The sequence below is a fragment of the Caretta caretta genome, chromosome 9 (genome assembly GCF_965140235.1).
Source record: "Caretta caretta isolate rCarCar2 chromosome 9, rCarCar1.hap1, whole genome shotgun sequence".
NCBI lineage: Eukaryota > Metazoa > Chordata > Testudines > Cheloniidae > Caretta > Caretta caretta.
Window position 1 is genome coordinate 91,463,478 of NC_134214.1, and position 20,634 is coordinate 91,484,111.

The 20,634-nt window shown below is 44.1% G+C and overlaps 1 protein-coding gene across 2 annotated transcripts in view; it reads right to left on the bottom strand.

The window, feature by feature from the left end:
• The window catches only part of PASD1 (PAS domain containing repressor 1), a 163,746-nt gene that overhangs the window by 50,434 nt on the left and 92,678 nt on the right, over positions 1-20,634 (bottom strand). For both annotated transcript variants that reach the window (XM_048864438.2, XM_048864439.2), the window contains exons 2-3: positions 3,349-3,405; positions 892-1,046 (exon numbers count right to left, since the gene is read on the bottom strand). In XM_048864438.2, the coding sequence (XP_048720395.2) occupies positions 892-1,046; positions 3,349-3,405 (212 nt within the window). The remainder of the gene's footprint in view (positions 1-891; positions 1,047-3,348; positions 3,406-20,634) is intronic.

The window sequence follows — 20,634 nt, forward strand, 5'->3', positions numbered from 1 at the left end:
CTTTCCCTCATGCTACACAATGCTCTTCTGCTGCCCTTGCCCGGTAGCCACTGACCAACTCTGCTTTGTGTGCAACCACTCAGCTCCTGCGCTCTGCACGAGTGGGGGCATGTCTTACACTGCGTGAAGGAACCAGGAGATAGCTCTGAAGCGAGTCATCTGGTGCCCCTCCCTATCAACACAGAGAAGCAGGTTCAGGAAAAATGAGACTTTGCTGGGGGGTGTGGTTGTGGGGAAGCAGGAGAATGAAAGAAAGGGGTGGGAGTCAGGAGAAAGCAAACACCAAAGGGGCCATGGGGAGGAAGAAATATGGGCACCAAGGGAGCCAGGTTGTGGGGAGAGACTGTGCAACAGATCACATAGTAAGGGCCAGGGCATCTGGGAAAGAGGGGAAAGATGGAGAACTGGGACAACAGAACCTGGCAGAGCAGCGAGGGAGAGATGAGCAAAGAGGATTAAAGGCAGAGCAGAAGAGGCAACGGGATGGCCCAGAGGGGAGCAAGGAATTAGAAAATGTACAGTGGGGAGCAAGAGATAGGGAGAGCAAACCAACCCAAGAGATGCAAGGGAATATGGAGGGCACGGGTGGGACTAGAGATCTGTAGTTAGACACATGACTAGGCTCTAGCCTAGAGCTGCACTTTACAACCACTCCCCTTTTCAAGCGCTTTGTGGTTTAACCCTGCATCAGAGAATTCAACCTCCTCTGAAGGCCGACTCTGGCTATTAGCCCTTCCTCTCCTCACTGCTCCCACCACTCTGCCGTTCTGCAGCTCTGTGTCCCTGTTCCCACCAGAAATAAAGTGCCGGCCAGCTCCTCCGCTGACCCTTTTAGCGATTCTCACACTCCCCTTGGAGGGCGGTAAGAGCGGGCCGAGCACTATCCGATACCTTTCTGTTTCTGTAAGAAGTCAATGGTCCTCTGCAATATTGTGGACTTGTCCATCTTGAGAGGGTGGCCATGACCCTGAAGCATCGTACAGAGCTCTTTGATGAGGACATTGAACTGGTCTCGCCTTTTCTTTTCAGATTTGTTGCGTGATGCCCTGGTTGATCAAAACACAGGCACCATTAAGGAAAGCAAGGGGTGTATGTCTCGATCCTGCAAAGCACTGAGAGGCTCTGGCCCAGCACATGCTTAAATTAAAGCACTTGAACAGTGCTATTGGCTTCAGTGGGTCTACTCCTATGCTTAAAGCTAAGCATGCACTTGAGAACTTTGCTGGATGGGGGCCAGAGTGCTCAGCATCTCACAGCAGGATCAAGCTCACAAGGAACAAGGAACATCTGGAGGTGAGAAAAACAATGGATATTTTTTGGAGTGAATATGTTTATTTATTTAGGTAGGGTTTTGGTTGGTTGGTTTTGGGTGGGGGTTTTTGAAAAGAGGTGGTCATTTGGTATATGCTCGAGCTGTGTGAATAGCGGATTTTTTGGTGTGCTGCCCAATCTAAAAGAAATATTTGAAATATTGCTTTGGGTCAAACCAAAAACAATTGTTTCAATTTTGCAGCAAATCGAAAAGTGGAAAAAAAAATTATTTTCAGGTTGAACCAAACATTTTTGTTGTGACAAAATCAAAATGTTTCATTTCAATTTTGACCTTTTTTAAAAATAAAAATAAATTGTTGTTTAAAATAAAATCAAAGACAATTTTGAAAAGTCGTTTCAAACTGAAAAATTGAAATGTTTCACTTTCTCCAAATTTTGGGGTTTTTTTGACTGAAACAATTCCATGAAATTGATATGAACTTACAAAACATCTTGATGTCACCAAATCCGTATTTTTCACTGACAAAAAACTTTCATGTGAAAAATGTCACCCAGTTCTAATGTATGCATTATTTTCAAAGGGCTCTCCACCTGGCCTCTGAAATTGCAGCCACGACTGTGTATGCTTATAGTTTTCCGAGTAGTTGCTTCGAGACTGGTTTTTTGCATTGTGTGTGCCAAAATGGGTGAGATACCTATTTCCTGATTTCTGCACACAAGTATAACATGCATACACAAGTTTTGTGCTCAGAAAAACTTGGCTGTGAAAAAACTGCACAAAATTGAGGCCACACAATAGTTTAAAAATCTGAACTGAGTAGAAATGTGATGTACGAAGAAACCACACACCAACTTCCAACCTGCATTAATAATGGTTAATTACCGAATGAAAACACTGGCTCTGAGGCACCTCGCCCCCACCCTCTGCACATCTGGTGTGGGGTTTCAGAGTAGCAGCCGTGTTAGTCTGTATTCGCAAAAAGAAAAGGAGGACTTGTGGCACCTTAGAGACTAACAAATTTATTTGAGCATAAGCTTTCGTGAGCTACAGCTCACTTCATTGGATGCATTCAGTGGAAAATACAGGGGGGAGATTTATATACATAGAGAACATGAAACAATGGGTGTTACCATGCACATTGTAACCAGAGTGATACCTTAATGTGAGCTATTACCAACAGAAGGGGGGGGAGAGGGGGAAACCTTTTGTAGTGATAATCAAGGTGGGCCATTTCCAGCAGTTCCCACCCCACCCCCCAGCTCTCCAGCTGGTAAAGCTCACCTTAAGTGATCACTCTGGTTACAGTGTGCATGGTAACACCCATTGTTTCATGTTCTCTGTGTATATCAATCTCCCCACTGTATTTTCCACTGAATGCATCCGATGAAGTGAGCTGTAGCTCACGAAAGCTTATGCTCAAATAAATTTGTTTGTCTCTAAGGTGCCACAAGTCCTCTTTTTCTTTTTGCGAATACAGACTAACACGGCTGCTACTCTGAAACCCCACACCAGATGTGCAGAGGGTGGGGGCGAGGTGTCTCAGACCCAGTGTTTTCATTTGGGCCCATTTGTATTTGGAGTGAAAGTCCAAAGACAAATTAGAAAGGTAAGAGTTTTATTAAGAGAAATGAATTCACACCCAGGATTAAACTGGAACCTCCTCTAAGCTTCACAGAGAAACCATCCTCCAACAAGATACTAAATCCAACCAGTGAAATTCCCAACCAGGAGCACTGAATCATCATATCAAACAGGAATTGGGTGATCAATGATCCTGAGGGCAAGACAATGTAACCTAGCAAACTCTGAGAGCTGATTCGCCTTTTCTTAGGTGTCAGCTGCACCACCGGGTGATGAAAAAGGCTGCGTATTTGTCCCTGTGCCAACTCTGACATATAAAGAATGAAATCTTGCTCCAGTGAACTCAATGGGAGTTTTGCCTTTGAAACCCACAGTAGCCAAATGGGGCCCCAAAAAAGCATTCCAATCACAAGGCAAGCAAATCGTGTCCCATTTCCACATACGAGAGAGATTTAACACACAACCCTTCCAGTGCTCTGTATGTCCATCCATACCTCTTTGCCCTGTCCTTCTCATCTTCATCCATCAGCTCGTTTACACAACTCAGGGTTCTGGAAGGAAAAAGCAGGGTTTACCTCCTTTAAGACCTGGGAAACATTGTCCAATTACACTGACGTTGACAAGTCAGGACTGTTGACTCTAATGCACAAAACAATTAAAATCCGGGTTATTCATTTTGATTCTATCTTCACTTTCCCCACCCTCCCCTACTTAATGGTGCTTTTCTTTTTACACTGTATATTCAGCATTTAGAAGTGATGTTTGGTTTGGCTATCAACTCAAAATATATAGTAATACCTTTGTGTGATGGAAAAATGATGAAACACACTATAAGGCAAATTCTGCCCAGCGACTTGCATGTTTATCTGGGTGCAAGGCGCATGGGGGGGAAATCGATAAACTTCTATTTTGCAAACTTAAAAAAGGAGAGCCATTTTCAGAGTAGGGTCTGCGCCAGTCTATGCTGGCACAAGTTCCTGTTGCTGGTAAATCCACCAGGATGTAACTGCAGTGGTGGAAACCTCCCTTGCAGCGGAAGGGTGGGAGAGGGGAATATGGAGCCAGTGTTGTCCACGAAGGGAGCAGCATTCGGCAACAATAGGATATGATGAAGCCTGCCAAAGGATTCAAAGGCCATTGAGTAAATGGAAACACTCGCACTGATTTTAATGGGCTTTGGATCAGGCTCCTCGTGCATCATCTCAGCAGCCTCCTGCCACGGTAAGTAGCTGTAAGCTAAAGCTGTTGCTTACCCTGCAGTAAACCTGGGAGAGGAAGACAACAGCACGCGGCCTCCCTGGGGCACAGGGAAGTGTAACTGGTACCTCTCTGCACCAGCTGAGGTGAATCAGTGCCGCAGTCTTTATTTTATTCTAAGTTCTTTCACTGCACAGGTAAGGGCAACAGTGGATGACAACTCCCATCAAGAGCCCTCTGCTCTTGATTCCAGTAAAGTGATGGAAAATTTAACACAACAAGGGTAACTTCTTAAACTGGCAATTTACCCTCTGTGACTCAGATTGGCCAATCCGGATCCAGTCATGTTCCAGATCTGTCAAACGGGCAGAGGCAGACAACCCAGCCACAATCATCCCACACCCTTAATCTCCCAGAGCCAGCCTTGCCAAGTCACAGCCCGCCTAAGAGAGCTCCAAAACCAGTCCCCACATTGACTGGAATCTACTCCTGTCATTAACTTTAGCAGCCAATCAGAGTCCATGGTGCTAACGAGCACTTTCGCTGGCAAGCCCTTGGCAACACACCCAGTGCCCCAGGAACATTCTTGATTGGACAGATCCAAATATTTCCCCTGCTGCTGCATGCCAGCTCCAACCCCAAATGACTTAATAGCTCTAAAAGTTGCACGAAATAGAGCTGCCCACAGTGGACAGGAAAAGAGCATGGCTGGCTTTTCAAAAGATGATGCCTAAATTAAAGGCAAACCAGAGGTTTTCCAACTCTGCTTAGCCTCCTCGCTCCTGACCTCACCGCAAGAGGCAAACTGGGCAAAGGAAATGAATTGAAGGATTCATTTCTTCCCAAAAGGTGAGGGCACATCAAAGGAAGGGAGTGGTTCCATATCAGATAGTGCACCTGAGCGCACATAACCGAATCAGAAATTACCTGCTCTATTCCTCAGATTCATCAGTGCAGACTGACAGGGGAAGGTAAGCACTTCTTATCACCATGTAAATAGAGATGGGGCAAAATTAATCCTTACAGGGAGAACAAATTTTAATTAACCCACAACTGTACTCAGACTAGCAAGCAACCGCTATTAAAAGCTGAAAAACCCTATTACACTTACTTAAGAATGTGCTCTCTGTTAACCTGTCCAAGCTCAGCAAAGCCTCTAAAGATTTTGGGCCATGTTCTGGGCTGATTTACACCACATGCCACTCCACTAAGCCCAGTGGAGTGGAAGGCAGTGCAGAACTTGGCCTGGTTGTTCCATACAACCTCATGGGTCACTTGGGCTGTTGAAACACTCACTTTGGGCTATTCAGAGTCGTTCCATGGGCTTCAAAGGCCTTTGGATCTGGCTGGAAGGGACGGCAAGGGAGGAAGCACTGCAGAATTTAGCACCATGTTATATTACAATATACTTTTACCTTTACATTCAATACATTTTCAGCGACATATTCAAAATAAGCTCCTCTTGCAATAGCATTTCTTGGATTTGGACACCACTGATCTTCCCTTTGCCCACTATTTTTAATGGAATTACACTTGTATTCGCGTACGTACCCACAGGCACACATGCTTTAAGTTTTTAATGCATGTGTTTTCTCTGTGTTTCCTGATTGTGTAATAGTGTTACTATGCCATTTTCTTTCAACCACTAACTTATATGTAATTGTAACCCACACACCTCCTGGGTGTGGTGTTCTGCTGTCCCATGCAGTGGCACCGAGACCACTCAGAGAGAGATTAATGAGTCTGCTCTACAGCCTTAGCTAACAGCCTCCTCCTCCTACTGCAGGCTTTTAGCTCATGCACGAAGTCCCAGGTTCAATCCCGCCTGTCGATGACTGGGGTCTGGTGGCGTTACAAGTGCCCACCTGTAACACCGACAGACTCTGGTCTTCGTCGGGGAGGATCGAACGTGGGACTTCAGTGCATGAGCCTTTACTGTCTCATTAATCTTTTTCTTTTCTATGTTTCGACAGAATTTTTATGCAAGTTGGTGCTTCCGATGAATCTCTCTTTTCTACCAAAGCGACATGACTAAAGCTCAGGTAAATGATTGCAGAGGTCAGCTGGAAGCAGCACAGGAGGTCTTGGTTCTTCACCGGCTCCCACCTGGGTTCGAGGAGAGTTTAGACATGTAAGAAGGGGACAGTTGCTTCCTACCTGTTGACCAGTAAAACAGCATAAACCAGTGGTTCCCAAACTTGTTCCACCGCTTGTTCAGGGAAAGCCTCTGGTGGGCCGGGCCGGTTTGTTTACCTGCCGTGTCCGCAGGTCCGGCTGATCGCAGCTCCCAGTGGCCGCGGTTCGCTGCTCCAGGCCAATGGGAGCTGCTGGAAGCGGCGCGGGCCGAGGGACGTACTGGTCGCTGCTTCCAGCAGTTTCCATTGGCCTGGAACAGCGAACCGCGGCCACTGGGAGCCATAATCGGCCAAACCTGCGGACGCGGCAGGTAAGCAAACCGGCCCGGCACGCCATGGACTTTCCCTGCACAAGTGGCGGAACAAGTTTGGGAACCACTGGCATAAACACAGAACCGGAAAGAGGATTTTCCCCTCTCCTACTGGCCAGAGACACATTTGTATTTGTAACTATATAGGAAGATATGGGAGGCGGGAAGGAGAGGGGACTGAAAAGATGCTCCCCAGAGGTCATGGGCCGGGATTCCTGAGGAATCTGTTTGGACTGGTTTTTAGCTAAACTGTCTGACCCACAGGATGGGAAAAAGTTGCACCAAAACAGTGAAGTTCAAGACAGTTTATGGTGTGTTCTTGTACGACTCCAAGTGTATTTTATATCTGCTTCACTCATTCTTCAGACCAAAACTCTGCCCTCGGATCTCCATGTTCATCTCTGACTGAAGTCAACGCGAGCGATAAATAATCATCCAAAGATGGAACTGGACCCCTCCAGTATTGCTTGCTATTCCTTTTACATTATTATCACCTCTCCAATTGCTTTTGAGATAAATGCTAATGAGCTCTCTGAGCTCCTTTTTAAATCACAGATTTTAATTACTTCAATTCTCCCGACCCTTTTCTTTTCTCCAGACCGTCTCATTGTCCCTCTGCAAGGCACATCATTTCTCAATTACCCAATTTTGTCATATTCTCTCTTCTTTCTGCGAGCCCACTGATAGCCCCCACAACAGGAGCACTAATGTCTCTAGAGTACTAGGAGCTGAGACTTTTCTTGTTTCAAAGGACACGTTCTCATGAAAAAAAAACAAAACCAACAACCCTATGAGTACAGCGGAACTCTTGATAATTTCAGGGTCATCATCGACAATGATCATTTGCTGTCTTACCAAATTTAAAGAATATTTAATCCAACCACGCTGTTCAAATTGACAGCTCTGTGCAATAGCCTCATGGTTGTTACTGTTGATCTTATTATCACTGAGCCCGGAGAATCAATTTGAGACGCACTAACAAGCTCCTGACATTACCAATTCACTATAAATTGGCAAAAAAGGAAGGTGAATGACTGACGATGTCTATATGTTGGGTATGTGAAAAAACTAGCAGTTTGTTCGTGGTTCATAGTAATTAAAAGCACTTAGACGAGAAGGAGACACAACTATGAGGCTGGTCCGAGTGCTGATACGGCTGCTATTTTAGGTGAGTGTAAAGCAAGTACCTTGAAAAAAGCAGACGAGAAAGATTTGGGGATTGAAAATAGGGGGCCGCTGCTAAATACCATGAGTGACACAGACAGAAAGCCAATGATATTAAGATACTGTGGGCATGCATAGAATGGGGGGGAGGGTCGTCTATGAGTAAATTGAGGCAATAGGCCAAGTTCCAGTTCATTGGTGCCAAATTCACTTATGTCACTAGGTTTGCACTGAGAATTTAGCTCAGTGAACTTGTAATATTGTGGCTACATCTCAAGAGGACTCAAAGACCGCCTGAAGAATAGGAGAGCACGAGAAAACCATTCAAGGCTTACGCTGAGTTCTTTCAGTACGAAGTGCTTTAATAATTTAACGGAGGCTAGTTTTATTACTGTTTCCAGTTTGAAACATGTACTTCCAGATTGACACAGACAAAACTTTATGCATCTCCTGATGAAATAGCAGTGGAACTGCTGCTGAAAACACCACCTACATAACACGTGTCAGCGCTATGGGTCCGGCACTCCTTATCTTCACTTACATCATCTTTTCACCAATGTAACTGCTTTTACTTCAATGGAATTATTCCTGATTTGTCCTGGCATGAGAGGAGAATGAGACCACAAAGTATTTATGTTCTCCTGCTGATCTATAAATAGTACTGGGACTTCTACTCTTAGCTGAAATTGCTTATACCTCCACTAATTTTATTTTTGCTTAGAGACTAGTCCTCCGGAAAAATAAGCCACCCAGAAATTCTCCTGAAGTTCAAGCATTTTGGAGCTATATGTGCATATTGTTTTTATTAGCGAGAAAAGTTTTTATTCCCTTTGAATAACTTAGGAGAACAAAAAAAGGGGTCGGAATAGGGTGATGGTGGATTTTATTCAAATTTTCCAAAAAATGTAACTTTGGGCTGAGCCCACAAATAGAAAAATTCAGCCAAAATGGAGAATTTTCCCAAGTCATGAATCAAACCAAAGGATTATAAGGAAGTCTGACCCATAACTTTAACTACAGTGTTGATGAGCAATTGAATGCCATTCTCTGCAACGTCAGTTATCTCTATGGAGATGTTTTCATCAGCCTACACAGGTGGCCATCTTCCTCATCAGCCTTAACAGCTAAGTAAAGAGAAGCTTCTTAATCAGCAATAATACCTAGCTCTTACATAGCACTTTTTATCAGTATATCTCAATGCACTTTAAAAAGGAGATGAATATCTTTATCCCCATGTTACAGATGGGATAACTGAGGCACAAGGCAAGAAGCTACTTGCCCAAAGTCATCCAGCAGGCCAGAGGCACAGAATATGAGTCATAAGACTCATGAATCATAAGAACGGCCATATGGGGTCAGATCAAAAGGTCCATCTAGCCCAGTAACCTGCTTTCCGACAGTGGCCAATGCCAGATGCCCCAGAGGGAATGAATAGAACAGGTAATCATCACGTGATCCATCCCGTCGCCCATTCCCAGTATTCCCAGTCCAAGTGCAGTGCTCTACCCAAGATACTTTATGTAACTGTCTGTTAACACCTATCAAGCCTGAATTAGGAATCATGCACGCTGATCTATACCACTACAAAGTGGAGGTGACAAATCTATCAAGTTAGGTTTGTATATCCACCTTGCACACACATAAATGACTACACAAGCTGCCAGAATTAGGCTCCATGTGCCTATCCTTATGGGATACAGCCAACGATGATGAGAGATCGTTTGAATCAACAAGAGACTTGGGCAGCAAACGGTGAAAGAAAATAGAGTCTACAGATCAATACAAATGTCTTAACTGTCAAGGCTGTGGAAGAATGAATGTTAACAAACACACACAAAAGCTTTTCGCATGATGCAGCAGAATGGTGAGCTATAAAAAGACCTACCATAAAGGGTACACTTAAAGACAAAATATTCTTAACTGGATTAAGCACTTCAGAGCTAAATTTAGTCCTAAATGCTCTTTGTCTTGTTGTAAGATGGAGCTAAATATAGTACTCAGAATATCATAAGGGTTGTGGCCACTCTTAATGGGGGTAGACTAGCAGCAGTAGGTTTGCATATAAGAGTGTTTTAAATAGTTACAGATAGAACAATTACATCTTTTACTTTAACTGTATTAATAATCAGAGGAATCAAGATTTGTTGATGGCCAACTGAATAGCCTCTCCTGAAACACTCAGAAAGATTCTAGAACCATTCAGTATCCTGCCTGATTCCAAGAATGCAGCAAAGAGATAGAACAGCTTGTCATCGGTCCCAACTATTTGTTATTTTTCCCCATCCAAGGTATGTGCTGGTAAATTACCCAGCAGAGAAATGTGGATTTCATCAGTCTTGCAGCCCTCAGAGGGGAAGAAGGTCCCCCAGCCCGAGTCGTCTCTCCCCAATATCAGCAGGAGAGTTTAAAAAAACAGACATAGCATTTTTAAGGGTAAATTGCATTTTAGACCTGTCAATCTTCAGAGTGTTCAAAGTAGTTTCAAGGGTTACAAAAAGGGGAATGGGGTATGACAGTCTTAACAGGATAAAGGGACTCAGTAGCTCAATGAATAATTGAAATGCTGTTTCATGCATTCATATTCTGGCAAAATCCTCCCCACCCTGCCCAAAAAAATTAAGAACATCCCTTTGCTTCGCAAAAGTAAAAAAAAATCTCTGCTTGTCTGAATTCAGGAGACATCTGGATCTGTGGGCCTTTGATTGCAGAAATGTATATTTACTAGTCTACCGCAAATCAGCAATTAATATAACCCACAAGGACAAAGTATATCATCAACTTGAAAATTACTGTTTCCTGTTAATGGAACACTAGGTCAATTAAGGATGTCCCTACAAACATCTTCTGGTTGGGATTTTATGCATTGATCCACCAAATGCTTATGCATGTGCTTACTTTTAAGCACCTGATTAGTTCTATTCTTCTTCTTCAACGCTTAGCTGAATGGTCGGCCATAACAATCATTGGCCATTTGGCCTGTTCCTGTGCACTACAAGGGCTTGACGGCCCGAGAGTCCAACATCGGACCAGACTTGAGTTAGTTTCCTTGAACTCATGATAAAGTCTACCTTAGGGCCCAATCCTGCAAAAATTTCTGCATGTGCTTAACTGTATGCATTGTGAGTAGTTCCTTGACTTCAATGGCACTATTCACATTGTGTAAAGCTAAGCTCCTATGTAAATCTTTGCAGGATCAGGACCTTAGGTAGTATTTGGCAGGTTAGGGAAGCATTAGCATTCTCAAATATACACTGTAGAAAGAGATTTTGTTTATTACAGTGTGCCCATGTAAATAATAGAAAGACAAGGTGGAACAGGTAATATCTGGTATTGGGCAAATTCTGTTGGTGAAAGAGACAAGCTTTTGAGCTTACACAGAGCAGTTCTTCAGGTCCTCACCCACCTTGTCTCTCTAATATTCTGGGACCAACACAGCAAACATGTAAATAATATATTTTGTGAGCTTGCCCTCAAATTCAGGATGCAGAGCTTTGTAGCACAGTGTGACGCTACAATAAATAAGAGAGTTGATGGCATTCTCCAGCAATAGGTTTTATATTTCTGTGTGCTAATGTTTCATTCTTCTTGAGGCAACTGGAGGGAATGACTGTGGCTGACAGCTAAACAACTGATTTAATTTTTAAAAGGCTGAATTTAACTTTTTCAGTAAAGTACAGATTCAATTATGCCATGTGAATGTCAATGACATTTGAAAACCAGACAGTGCTTCATCATCTCTATGGTTGTTTAGCACAAAAAGGAGTCATCACTATGGAGTTTACATGTCAGAGCATTAAAATTGGTTGCCTGCCATTTGCAGATTCTTGCAGCTGTAACCAGCCTCTTGCCAATCACAAATGACTTTTAGGGCTGGCCAAAGTGGAGATCTCCCTACCCGGGGCAGCAGTAGGGGCAGGAGGCTCTCTCGTTCTCTTTTCACTAGGAGGGCTCACATTCCAAAAACCATTCACCTGTCACTGAGACACTCAATTCCAAAAAGCACATGGCTCCCTAACCTAGTACCACAACCACCAGCAAGTAGCAATTTGACACAAGTTTCCTCAGAAACTTTACCCCATGGCCTCTCCTCCTGGCCCCAACAGAACTGTGGGATGCTTTCCAGAGAGATACATTGAAATGCAAGGCAAAAAAAAAATGGAGGATTAAAATGAACACCACTAATCCAAATGAAATGGAACACAGAGGCACCCACTTTCTTTTTTTATCATTATTTCATTCTCTCCTTCAGCTTCCTTGTATCTTTCTCTTCAATTCCATCTGTTGTTTTTTCCACTATTCCTATCCTTCCTCGTATTCACATTTTGTAAAAACATTTTATTAGCAAATTCCACAGTACTGCCCCTTCCTATATGGTGTTCTCTCCCTGCTCCCTTTAGCTCTTGTCTCTCCCTGCCCTCTTCCCTCCAGTGGTTTCTCCCACTTTCTTCTTGGTTCACGGTCTTTCTGTTTGTTCTCCTCTCCTCCTTTTCCTGGGTATCTTCCTTCTTCATCTATCTCCATTCCCGGATGACTGAGACAGATACCCAACTAAAAAAGCATCTGATGTCCTGCTCACTCTATTCTGTGGGGTCTAACACCTGATCTAATCTGTGGCATAGTATTCAGTTGTATGACATCAATGGAGCTATTTCAATAAGAAATATCAGCATGAGTAGGAATGTAGGGGGCAGGGGAATGAACATCTATGCAAAACTCATGTTGCATGAAAAACAAGTAAGATGAGTTCTGATTCTGTACTGTTGTTAGTTTCTCGTAACTGGGGTAATTGGAACTGTTGCTACTCTTCTCTGGTTGATCAGGATTTAAATTTAACTTGTTACCTGTGACAGCTTTCTGGCTACATTCATTATGACAATAACACTCTGAAGTGGCTTCTAAGAGGTGACCAAAGAAAATGGATCAGACAAAACAATCAAAGGCTGTTTTGGAACACAGTGTTTCAAAATAGAATTGAAATGAAAGATACGGAGATATAGAACTGTGGGTTTTTATCCCAGTATATGCTGTTGTCTGACAATAAAAAGAAAAAAGAGACTAGAAATACTAACAGACACGCTTGAAAAGAAAAGAAGATTAGAGGAGCACTGAGTTCTGGGGGACTTTAGATTCTGGGGAAAACAACCGGGCAACCTTGTTTTTGCTACACTAATTTACTAAGCCTTGGTAGAGCTACAATACTGGAGCAATCATTTAAAGTGTTTCCAAGGTTTCTGGTATTTATTTGATTAGTTCTATCAATTTCCTAAAATTCTGAAAATGTGTCAGGAGGCAAAACCACTGGTTCAAACTCCTAGAGTAGCACAAAACTATACTGTAATTCCACTGGCATATACTGACACAGGATGGAAACGTATGTGCAAACTGTGCCCCCTTTCCCCGCCCCCCCAGCCCTCTTAGCCCTGATCTACACTAGGACTTTAGGTCGAATTTAGCAGCGTTAAATCGATGTAAACCTGCACCTGTCCACACGATGAAGCCCTTTATTTCGACTTAAAGGGCTCTTAAAATAGATTTCCTTACTCCACCCCTGACAAGTGGATTAGCACTTAAATCGGCCTTGCCGGGTCGAATTTGGGGTACTGTGGACACAATTCGACAGTATTGACCTCCAGAGTGCTCCATTGTGCCCGCTCTGGACAGCACTCTCAACTCAGATGCACTGGCCAGGTAGACAGGAAAAGAACCGCGAACTTTTGAATCTCATTTCCTGTTTGGCCAGCATGGCAAGCTGCAGGTGACCATGCAGAGCTCATCAGCACAGGTGACCATGATGGAGTCCCAGAATCGCAAAAGAGCTCCAGCATGGACCGAACGGGAGGTACGGGATCTGATCGCTGTATGGGGAGAGGAATCCGTGCTATCAGAACTCCGTTCCAGTTTTCGAAATTCCACAACCGTTGTCAAAATCTCCCAGGGCATGAAGGACAGAGGCCATAACAGGGATCCGAAGCAGTGCCGCGTGAAACTGAAGGAGCTGAGGCAAGCCTACCAGAAAACCAGAGAGGCGAATGGCCGCTCCGGGTCAGAGCCCCAAACATGCCGCTTCTATGATGATCTGCATGCCATTTTAGGGGGTTCAGCCACCACTACCCCAGCCGTGTTGTTTGACTCCTTCAATGGAGATGGAGGCAACATGGAAGCAGGTTCTGGGGACGAAGAAGATGATGATGATGATGAGGTTGTGGCAGAACCGCGTCTGCCAGCACCCAGGAGACATACGGTGACAGTGAGCTGAGCGGGCTCCATGCTTGCCAGGGTATGGCGTCTGCACAGGTAACTCAGGAAAAAAGGCGCGAAACGATTGTCTGCCCTTGCTTTCACGGAGGGAGGGAGGGAGGGAACAGGGGCCTGACGATATGTACCCAGAACCCCCCGCGACAATGTTTTAGCCCCATCAGGCATTGGGATCTCAACCCAGAATTCCAATGGGCAGCGGAGACTGCGGGAACTGTGGGATAGCTACCCACAGTGCAACGCTCCGGAAGTCGACTCTAGCCTCGGTACTGTGGAAGCGCTCCGCCGAGTTAATGCACTTAATGCACTTAGAGCATTTTCTGTGGGGACACACACACTCGAATATATAAAACCGATTTCTAAAAAAACAAATTCTATAAATTCGACCTAATTTCATAGTGTAGACATACCCTTAGATGAGCTCCTCAATTCACTGGAGGCCACTCTGACAGCGAGATGGTACATCTATGTTGCACTATCAGATGATAATGGCAACGGCACCATTAACAAACATTCACTTCTCCAAAGTCAGCACTTCAATAGGAAGTTGAGTCTTCACATCTTGATTCTTGGACGGGTAATGACAGCCAAGTTCAAGCTCAGCACAGTAAACTCCCCAGGGACAGGAGGGGAAACTGGGGCACAGAGAGGGGAAGTGACTTGCCCAAAGTCACCCAACAATCCAGGGGCAGAGCTGGGAATGGAGTCCAGGTCTTCTGAGTGCCAGTTCAGTGTTCTAGCCACTAGGCAACGCTGCCTCTGCAACCTACCTTTGCTCTCATGCTTTCGCCAAACATGACCAGTGTGGTGCCCGCTGGCCGAGTGCATTCCACACAGTTCTACTAATTATACTTATCTTGAGCCGCATGCTTAACCCTCTAATTCTCTCAGCAGAGAACCTGGCCCATTCTCTCCAGCAGGAAGAGGCAATCCTAGCCTCAAGGTAACACTTGTAGAGACGAACCATTTTATTAATCTCTTCATAAGATTAATAACACAAACCTCCCCCGCTCCTCAGCCCTCAGTCGGGAATACGTAAGAAATAAATCTGCTTATATCTTTTCGGAGGACATTCTGTATGAAACAAAATCTTGGTTGCCTCAGAGTTCACCTACTCTTGTGGCCTATTTCCAAACAGATATTATAATACTAACACAATTATTTCCTCCATAGTGTACCATGATATCAGTAATGAAGTATTACAAAACCAGGCTGAAAACTAGCATCAAGAGTAAATAAACTATTACGCAATAAAGAAGTTGGACCTGATTCTCTTCTGATTTACACTGGTGTAAATCAGGAGTAACTCCATTAAAGTCAGTGGTATTACACTAGTGTAAAACCAATGTAAGTGAAAGCAGAAACAGGTGTCTGTCATACAAATGTCCTCAGAAAATAAGCAGTATACAAACAGCTTCCTTCCTTACATGGAATGGTTTACCGAGTTTTCTATGCAGTATAGGAAATTCTTTATATCCTTTAGAGAGAACTGGGGCATGTGGGTTTTCATACAAATGTTTCCAACAGTATAAAAAAAAAAAGAGAGAAAAACAACATTGAAAATGTAATGAGCAGAATTCTTCTTAAATAGGATGTTCTGCAAAATTTCCCACAAAATATCTACTGTTTGTAACAATTTGGTTTTGTTTAAACAGTGACCCCATTGTGCAAAAACAGATTTTTTCATGCAGGGCAATTTGGAAAAAGAAATATTCAGCACAATATCTACTGGTGACATTCAAGGAGGACTCCTACACAGCTGACCTACTGACCACACAAATTCAACAACCATTCCTACTACGTGAATATGATAAGAAGGTCAGAAGGGTGCTGTGGTTTTCTGTTGTGCGTTGGAGCACTCCTCTATTACATTAGCTGAGCTGGCAAAACACAAAACTAACAGCAGCAAAGGGTTAACACTGCAAATAATAGCGGTGAAAAGTGGCTCAACTAAGCTGAATAAAGACAAAGATATTGATGCACTAGGCCAAATTATGCTTATAATTATATTGATGGAACTTCAGGATATATTTCCACTAATTCCAACCCTTGGTTTTTCATGGAAGAACACAACCCGACCGTTGTTTATTGGGATCCAAGAATGCAACATGTATATCTATATTTTTAAAGTATCTCTCTCCCAGTTTGCTAGCTCAGACTACTCTTAACATGCTAGAATAACAAAGCAGCTGGGAGCTGTGTTCATTTCTAAAGGAAACCAACTTTCACAACTAAGTCAGTAGTGTTATCTCCTCCTACGTCAGGCTTGCAGCACTGTCAGATACTCCTCTCTGCCCTCTGACACAATGTGCTCTCTTTTTAGGGCTCAGTGGCTGTAACCTCTTAAAGGTGCTGGAGGCAGCTGGAAAATAGACTGTGCAGATACTGCATATTATTCCCATTAAAACGAGAGAGGTAGCTTGTCTTCTATAAATCTTTTTTGTGCCACTCTCTTGGGTTGGGTTGTTTTTTAAGTCTCATCAATACTTCTGTCTACATGGCAAGGTTCCCCTTCTGACGTGCTGTCCTGATGTGCTGAACGACATTTCTTGTAACTTGTCCTTACCTAATTTACTACAGGTGGAATTCACCCTTGTGCAGAGACCCAGCACAATATCTATGCACCACTCAAGTCCCACTATTTTTAGGTCTTGTGCTATTCCTCGCCATACAACAATAAAGCACAATTAGGCATGTAATCATATCAGATGCCCACATCCCCATTTTGTAAGACTAAAGGCCAGAGAACAAGTCATCAGCAATACAATGAGTTGCACCCAATCTACAACCCAATCTAAACAAATCAGATATAAATACATAAAATCCTCAAAGCCTCTTTATTTCCTGTATAATCAGATTTTTGTTACATTTTGGGACTTGTTATTTAATGGATCCTAACTAGGCTGCTATAACAGATTTCTGATCAGATATTTAGTTTCCTTCTTGTAACATATAGGATACAGACAGATCTATTTATCTATGCTAAATATAGGGGCAGTTTTTCAAAGGCATAAGGTGCATGACATGAGATGGCAAATATATTTTGCATATATTTTTATTCATGTTTTAATTACTCCATCAATCTAAAAATGCAACACTGGCATTAATGTCCTTGGCAGGCCCTCTTTCTTTATATGCTACCCCCATTCTGCGCCACCAGATTCCTTTGCTTTGTCAGCCTAGGTATTGGAGCTACCGGAGTTTTGTTCTACGATGTGACACCCTGTACTTTAGTTTCTGTTGTACAATGTTTACACACTTTGTGACAGGCTCACTGTAAACTGATGAAATAATAATTTTCTCTTCCACATTGCTTTCCATCAGAGGGCATCGGAGTACTTTACAGACATCAGCTAAGCCCTACAAATCCCCCCCCACACACACACCCTCCCCACACAGGCAGTAAGGAGGTAAGATTATCCTATTATACAGGTGAGGAAACTGAGGCCAATACTTTCAAAACTGTCCACTACTTGGGATCCTTCTATTTTTGGAAGCTGAGTTTGAGACATTAAAAGCCTGCTTCTGTTTATGGTTGCCCAACAACACAAAAAGCTGCCATGACCACTATAAAAATAGTGAAACCTAAAAAGGAGTAAGATGATTGGCCCTGTGATGAACTGTATGGACAAACGATCAAGTGAAGACAAGGTCATGGGTCTGCAGATGTGCAATGTAGCCTCTCCGTGTTAGCTATAAAATCTGTCTGCATGTGTAAGTCAACATGCTAATAAACTGAACTTTTAGTTCACCATGACCATAAAAAAAAAAAAACCCAAAAAACTTGAGCCTATTTTTCAGAAGTGCTGTGCACCCACAGCAACCAAAATTGGTGAACACTAAGTTGTGGCCTAAGTTACTTGCCCAGGGTCACACAGGAAGTCGGTTTATCATAGAATCATAGAATCATAGAATATAAGGGTTGGAAGGGACCCCAGAAGGTCATCTAGTCCAACCCCCTGCTCGAAGCAGGACCAATTCCCAGTTAAATCATCCCAGCCAGGGCTTTGTCAAGCCTGACCTTAAAAACCTCTAAGGAAGGAGATTCTACCACCTCCCTAGGTAACGCATTCCAGTGTTTCACCACCCTCTTAGTGAAAAAGTTTTTCCTAATATCCAATCTAAACCTCCCCCACTGCAGCTTGAGACCATTACTCCTCGTTCTGTCATCTGATACCATTGAGAACAGTCTAGCGCCATCCTCTTTGGAACCCCCTTTCAGGTAGTTGAAAGCAGCTATCAAATCCCCCCTCATTCTTCTCTTCTGCAGGCTAAACAATCCCAGCTCCCTCAGCCTCTCCTCATAAGTCATGTGTTCCAGACCCCTAATCATTTTTGTTGCCCTTCGCTGGACTCTCTCCAATTTATCCACATCCTTCTTGAAGTGTGGGGCCCAAAACTGGACACAGTACTCCAGATGAGGCCTCACCAATGTCGAATAGAGGGGAACGATCACGTCCCTCGATCTGCTCGCTATGCCCCTACTTATACATCCCAAAATGCCATTGGCCTTCTTGGCAACAAGGGCACACTGCTGACTCATATCCAGCTTCTCGTCCACTGTCACCCCTAGGTCCTTTTCCGCAGAACTGCTGCCTAGCCATTCGGTCCCTAGTCTGTAGCTGTGCATTGGGTTCTTCCGTCCTAAGTGCAGGACCCTGCACTTATCCTTATTGAACCTCATCAGATTTCTTTTGGCCCAATCCTCCAATTTGTCTAGGTCCTTCTGTATCCTATCCCTCCCCTCCAGCGTATCTACCACTCCTCCCAGTTTAGTATCATCCGCAAATTTGCTGAGAGTGCAATCCACACCATCCTCCAGATCATTTATGAAGATATTGAACAAAACCGGCCCCAGGACCGACCCTTGGGGCACTCCACTTGATACCGGCTGCCAACTAGACATGGAGCCATTGATAACTACCCGTTGAGCCCGACAATCTAGCCAGCTTTCTACCCACCTTGTAGTGCATTCATCCAGCCCATACTTCCTTAACTTGCTGACAAGAATACTGTGGGAGACCGTGTCAAAAGCTTTGCTAAAGTCAAGAAACAATACATCCACTGCTTTCCCTTCATCCACAGAACCAGTAATCTCATCATAGAAGGTGATTAGATTAGTCAGGCATGACCTTCCCTTGGTGAATCCATGCTGGCTGTTCCTGATCACTTTCCTCTCATGCAAGTGCTTCAGGATTGATTCTTTGAGGACCTGCTCCATGATTTTTCCAGGAACTGAGGTGAGGCTGACTGGCCTGTAGTTCCCAGGATCCTCCTTCTTCCCTTTTTTAAAGATTGGCACTACATTAGCCTTTTTCCAGTCATCCGGGACTTCCCCGGTTCGCCATGAGTTTTCAAAGATAATGGCCAATGGCTCTGCAATCACAGCCGCCAGTTCCTTCAGCACTCTCGGATGCAACTCGTCCGGCCCCATGGACTTGTGCACGTCCAGCTTTTCTAAATAGTCCCTAACCACCTCTATCTCCACAGAGGGCTGTCCATCTCTTCCCCATTTTGTGATGCCCAGCGTAGCAGTCTGGGAGCTGACCTTGTTAGTGAAAACAGAGGCAAAAAAAAAGCATTGAGTACATTAGCTTTTTCCACATCCTCTGTCACTAGTTTGCCTCCCTCATTCAGTAAGGGGCCCACACATTCCTTGGCTTTCTTCTTGTTGCCAACATACCTGAAGAAACCCTTCTTGTTACTCTTGACATCTCTGGCTAGCTGCAGCTCCAGGTGCGATTTGGCCCTCCTGATAACATTCCTACATGCCCGAGCAATATTTTTATACTCTTCCCTGGTCATATGTCCAACCTTCCACTTCTTGTAAGCTTCTTTTTTATGTTTAAGATCCGCTAAGATTTCACCATTAAGCCAAGCTGGTTGCCTGCCATATTTACTATTCTTTCGACTCATTGGGATGGTTTGTCCCTGTAAGCTCAACAGGGATTCCTTGAAATACAGCCAGCTCTCCTGGACTCCTTTCCCCTTCAAGTTAGTCCCCCAGGGGATCCTGGCCATCCGTTCCCTGAGGGAGTTGAAGTCTGCTTTCCTGAAGTCCAGGGTCCGTATCGTGCTGCTTACCTTTCTTCCCTGTGTCAGGATCCTGAACTCAACCAACTCATGGTCACTGCCTCCCAGATTCCCATCCACTTTTGCTTCCCCCACTAATTCTACCCGGTTTGTGAGCAGCAGGTCAAGAAAAGCGCCCCCCCTAGTTGGCTCCTCTAGCACTTGCGCCAGGAAATTGTCCCCTACGCTTTCCAAAAACTTCCTGGATTGTCTATGCACCGCTGTATTGCTCTCCCAGCAGATATCAGGAAAATTAAAGTCACCCATGAGAATCAGGGCATGCGATCCAGTAGCTTCCGTGAGCTGCCGGAAGAAAGCCTCATCTACCTCATCCCCCTGGTCCGGTGGTCTATAGCAGACTCCCACCACTACATCACTCTTGTTGCACACACTTCTAAACTTAATCCAGAGACACTCAGGTTTTTCTGCAGTTTCGTACCGGAGCTCTGAGCAGTCATACTGCTCCCTTACATACAGTGCTACTCCCCCACCTTTTCTGCCCTGCCTGTCCTTCCTGAACAGTTTATAACCATCCATGACAGTACTCCAGTCATGTGAGTTATCCCACCAAGTCTCTGTTATTCCGATCACGTCATAGTTCTTTGACATCACCAGGACCTCCTTTCTGTGTTCAGGATTGAACCCA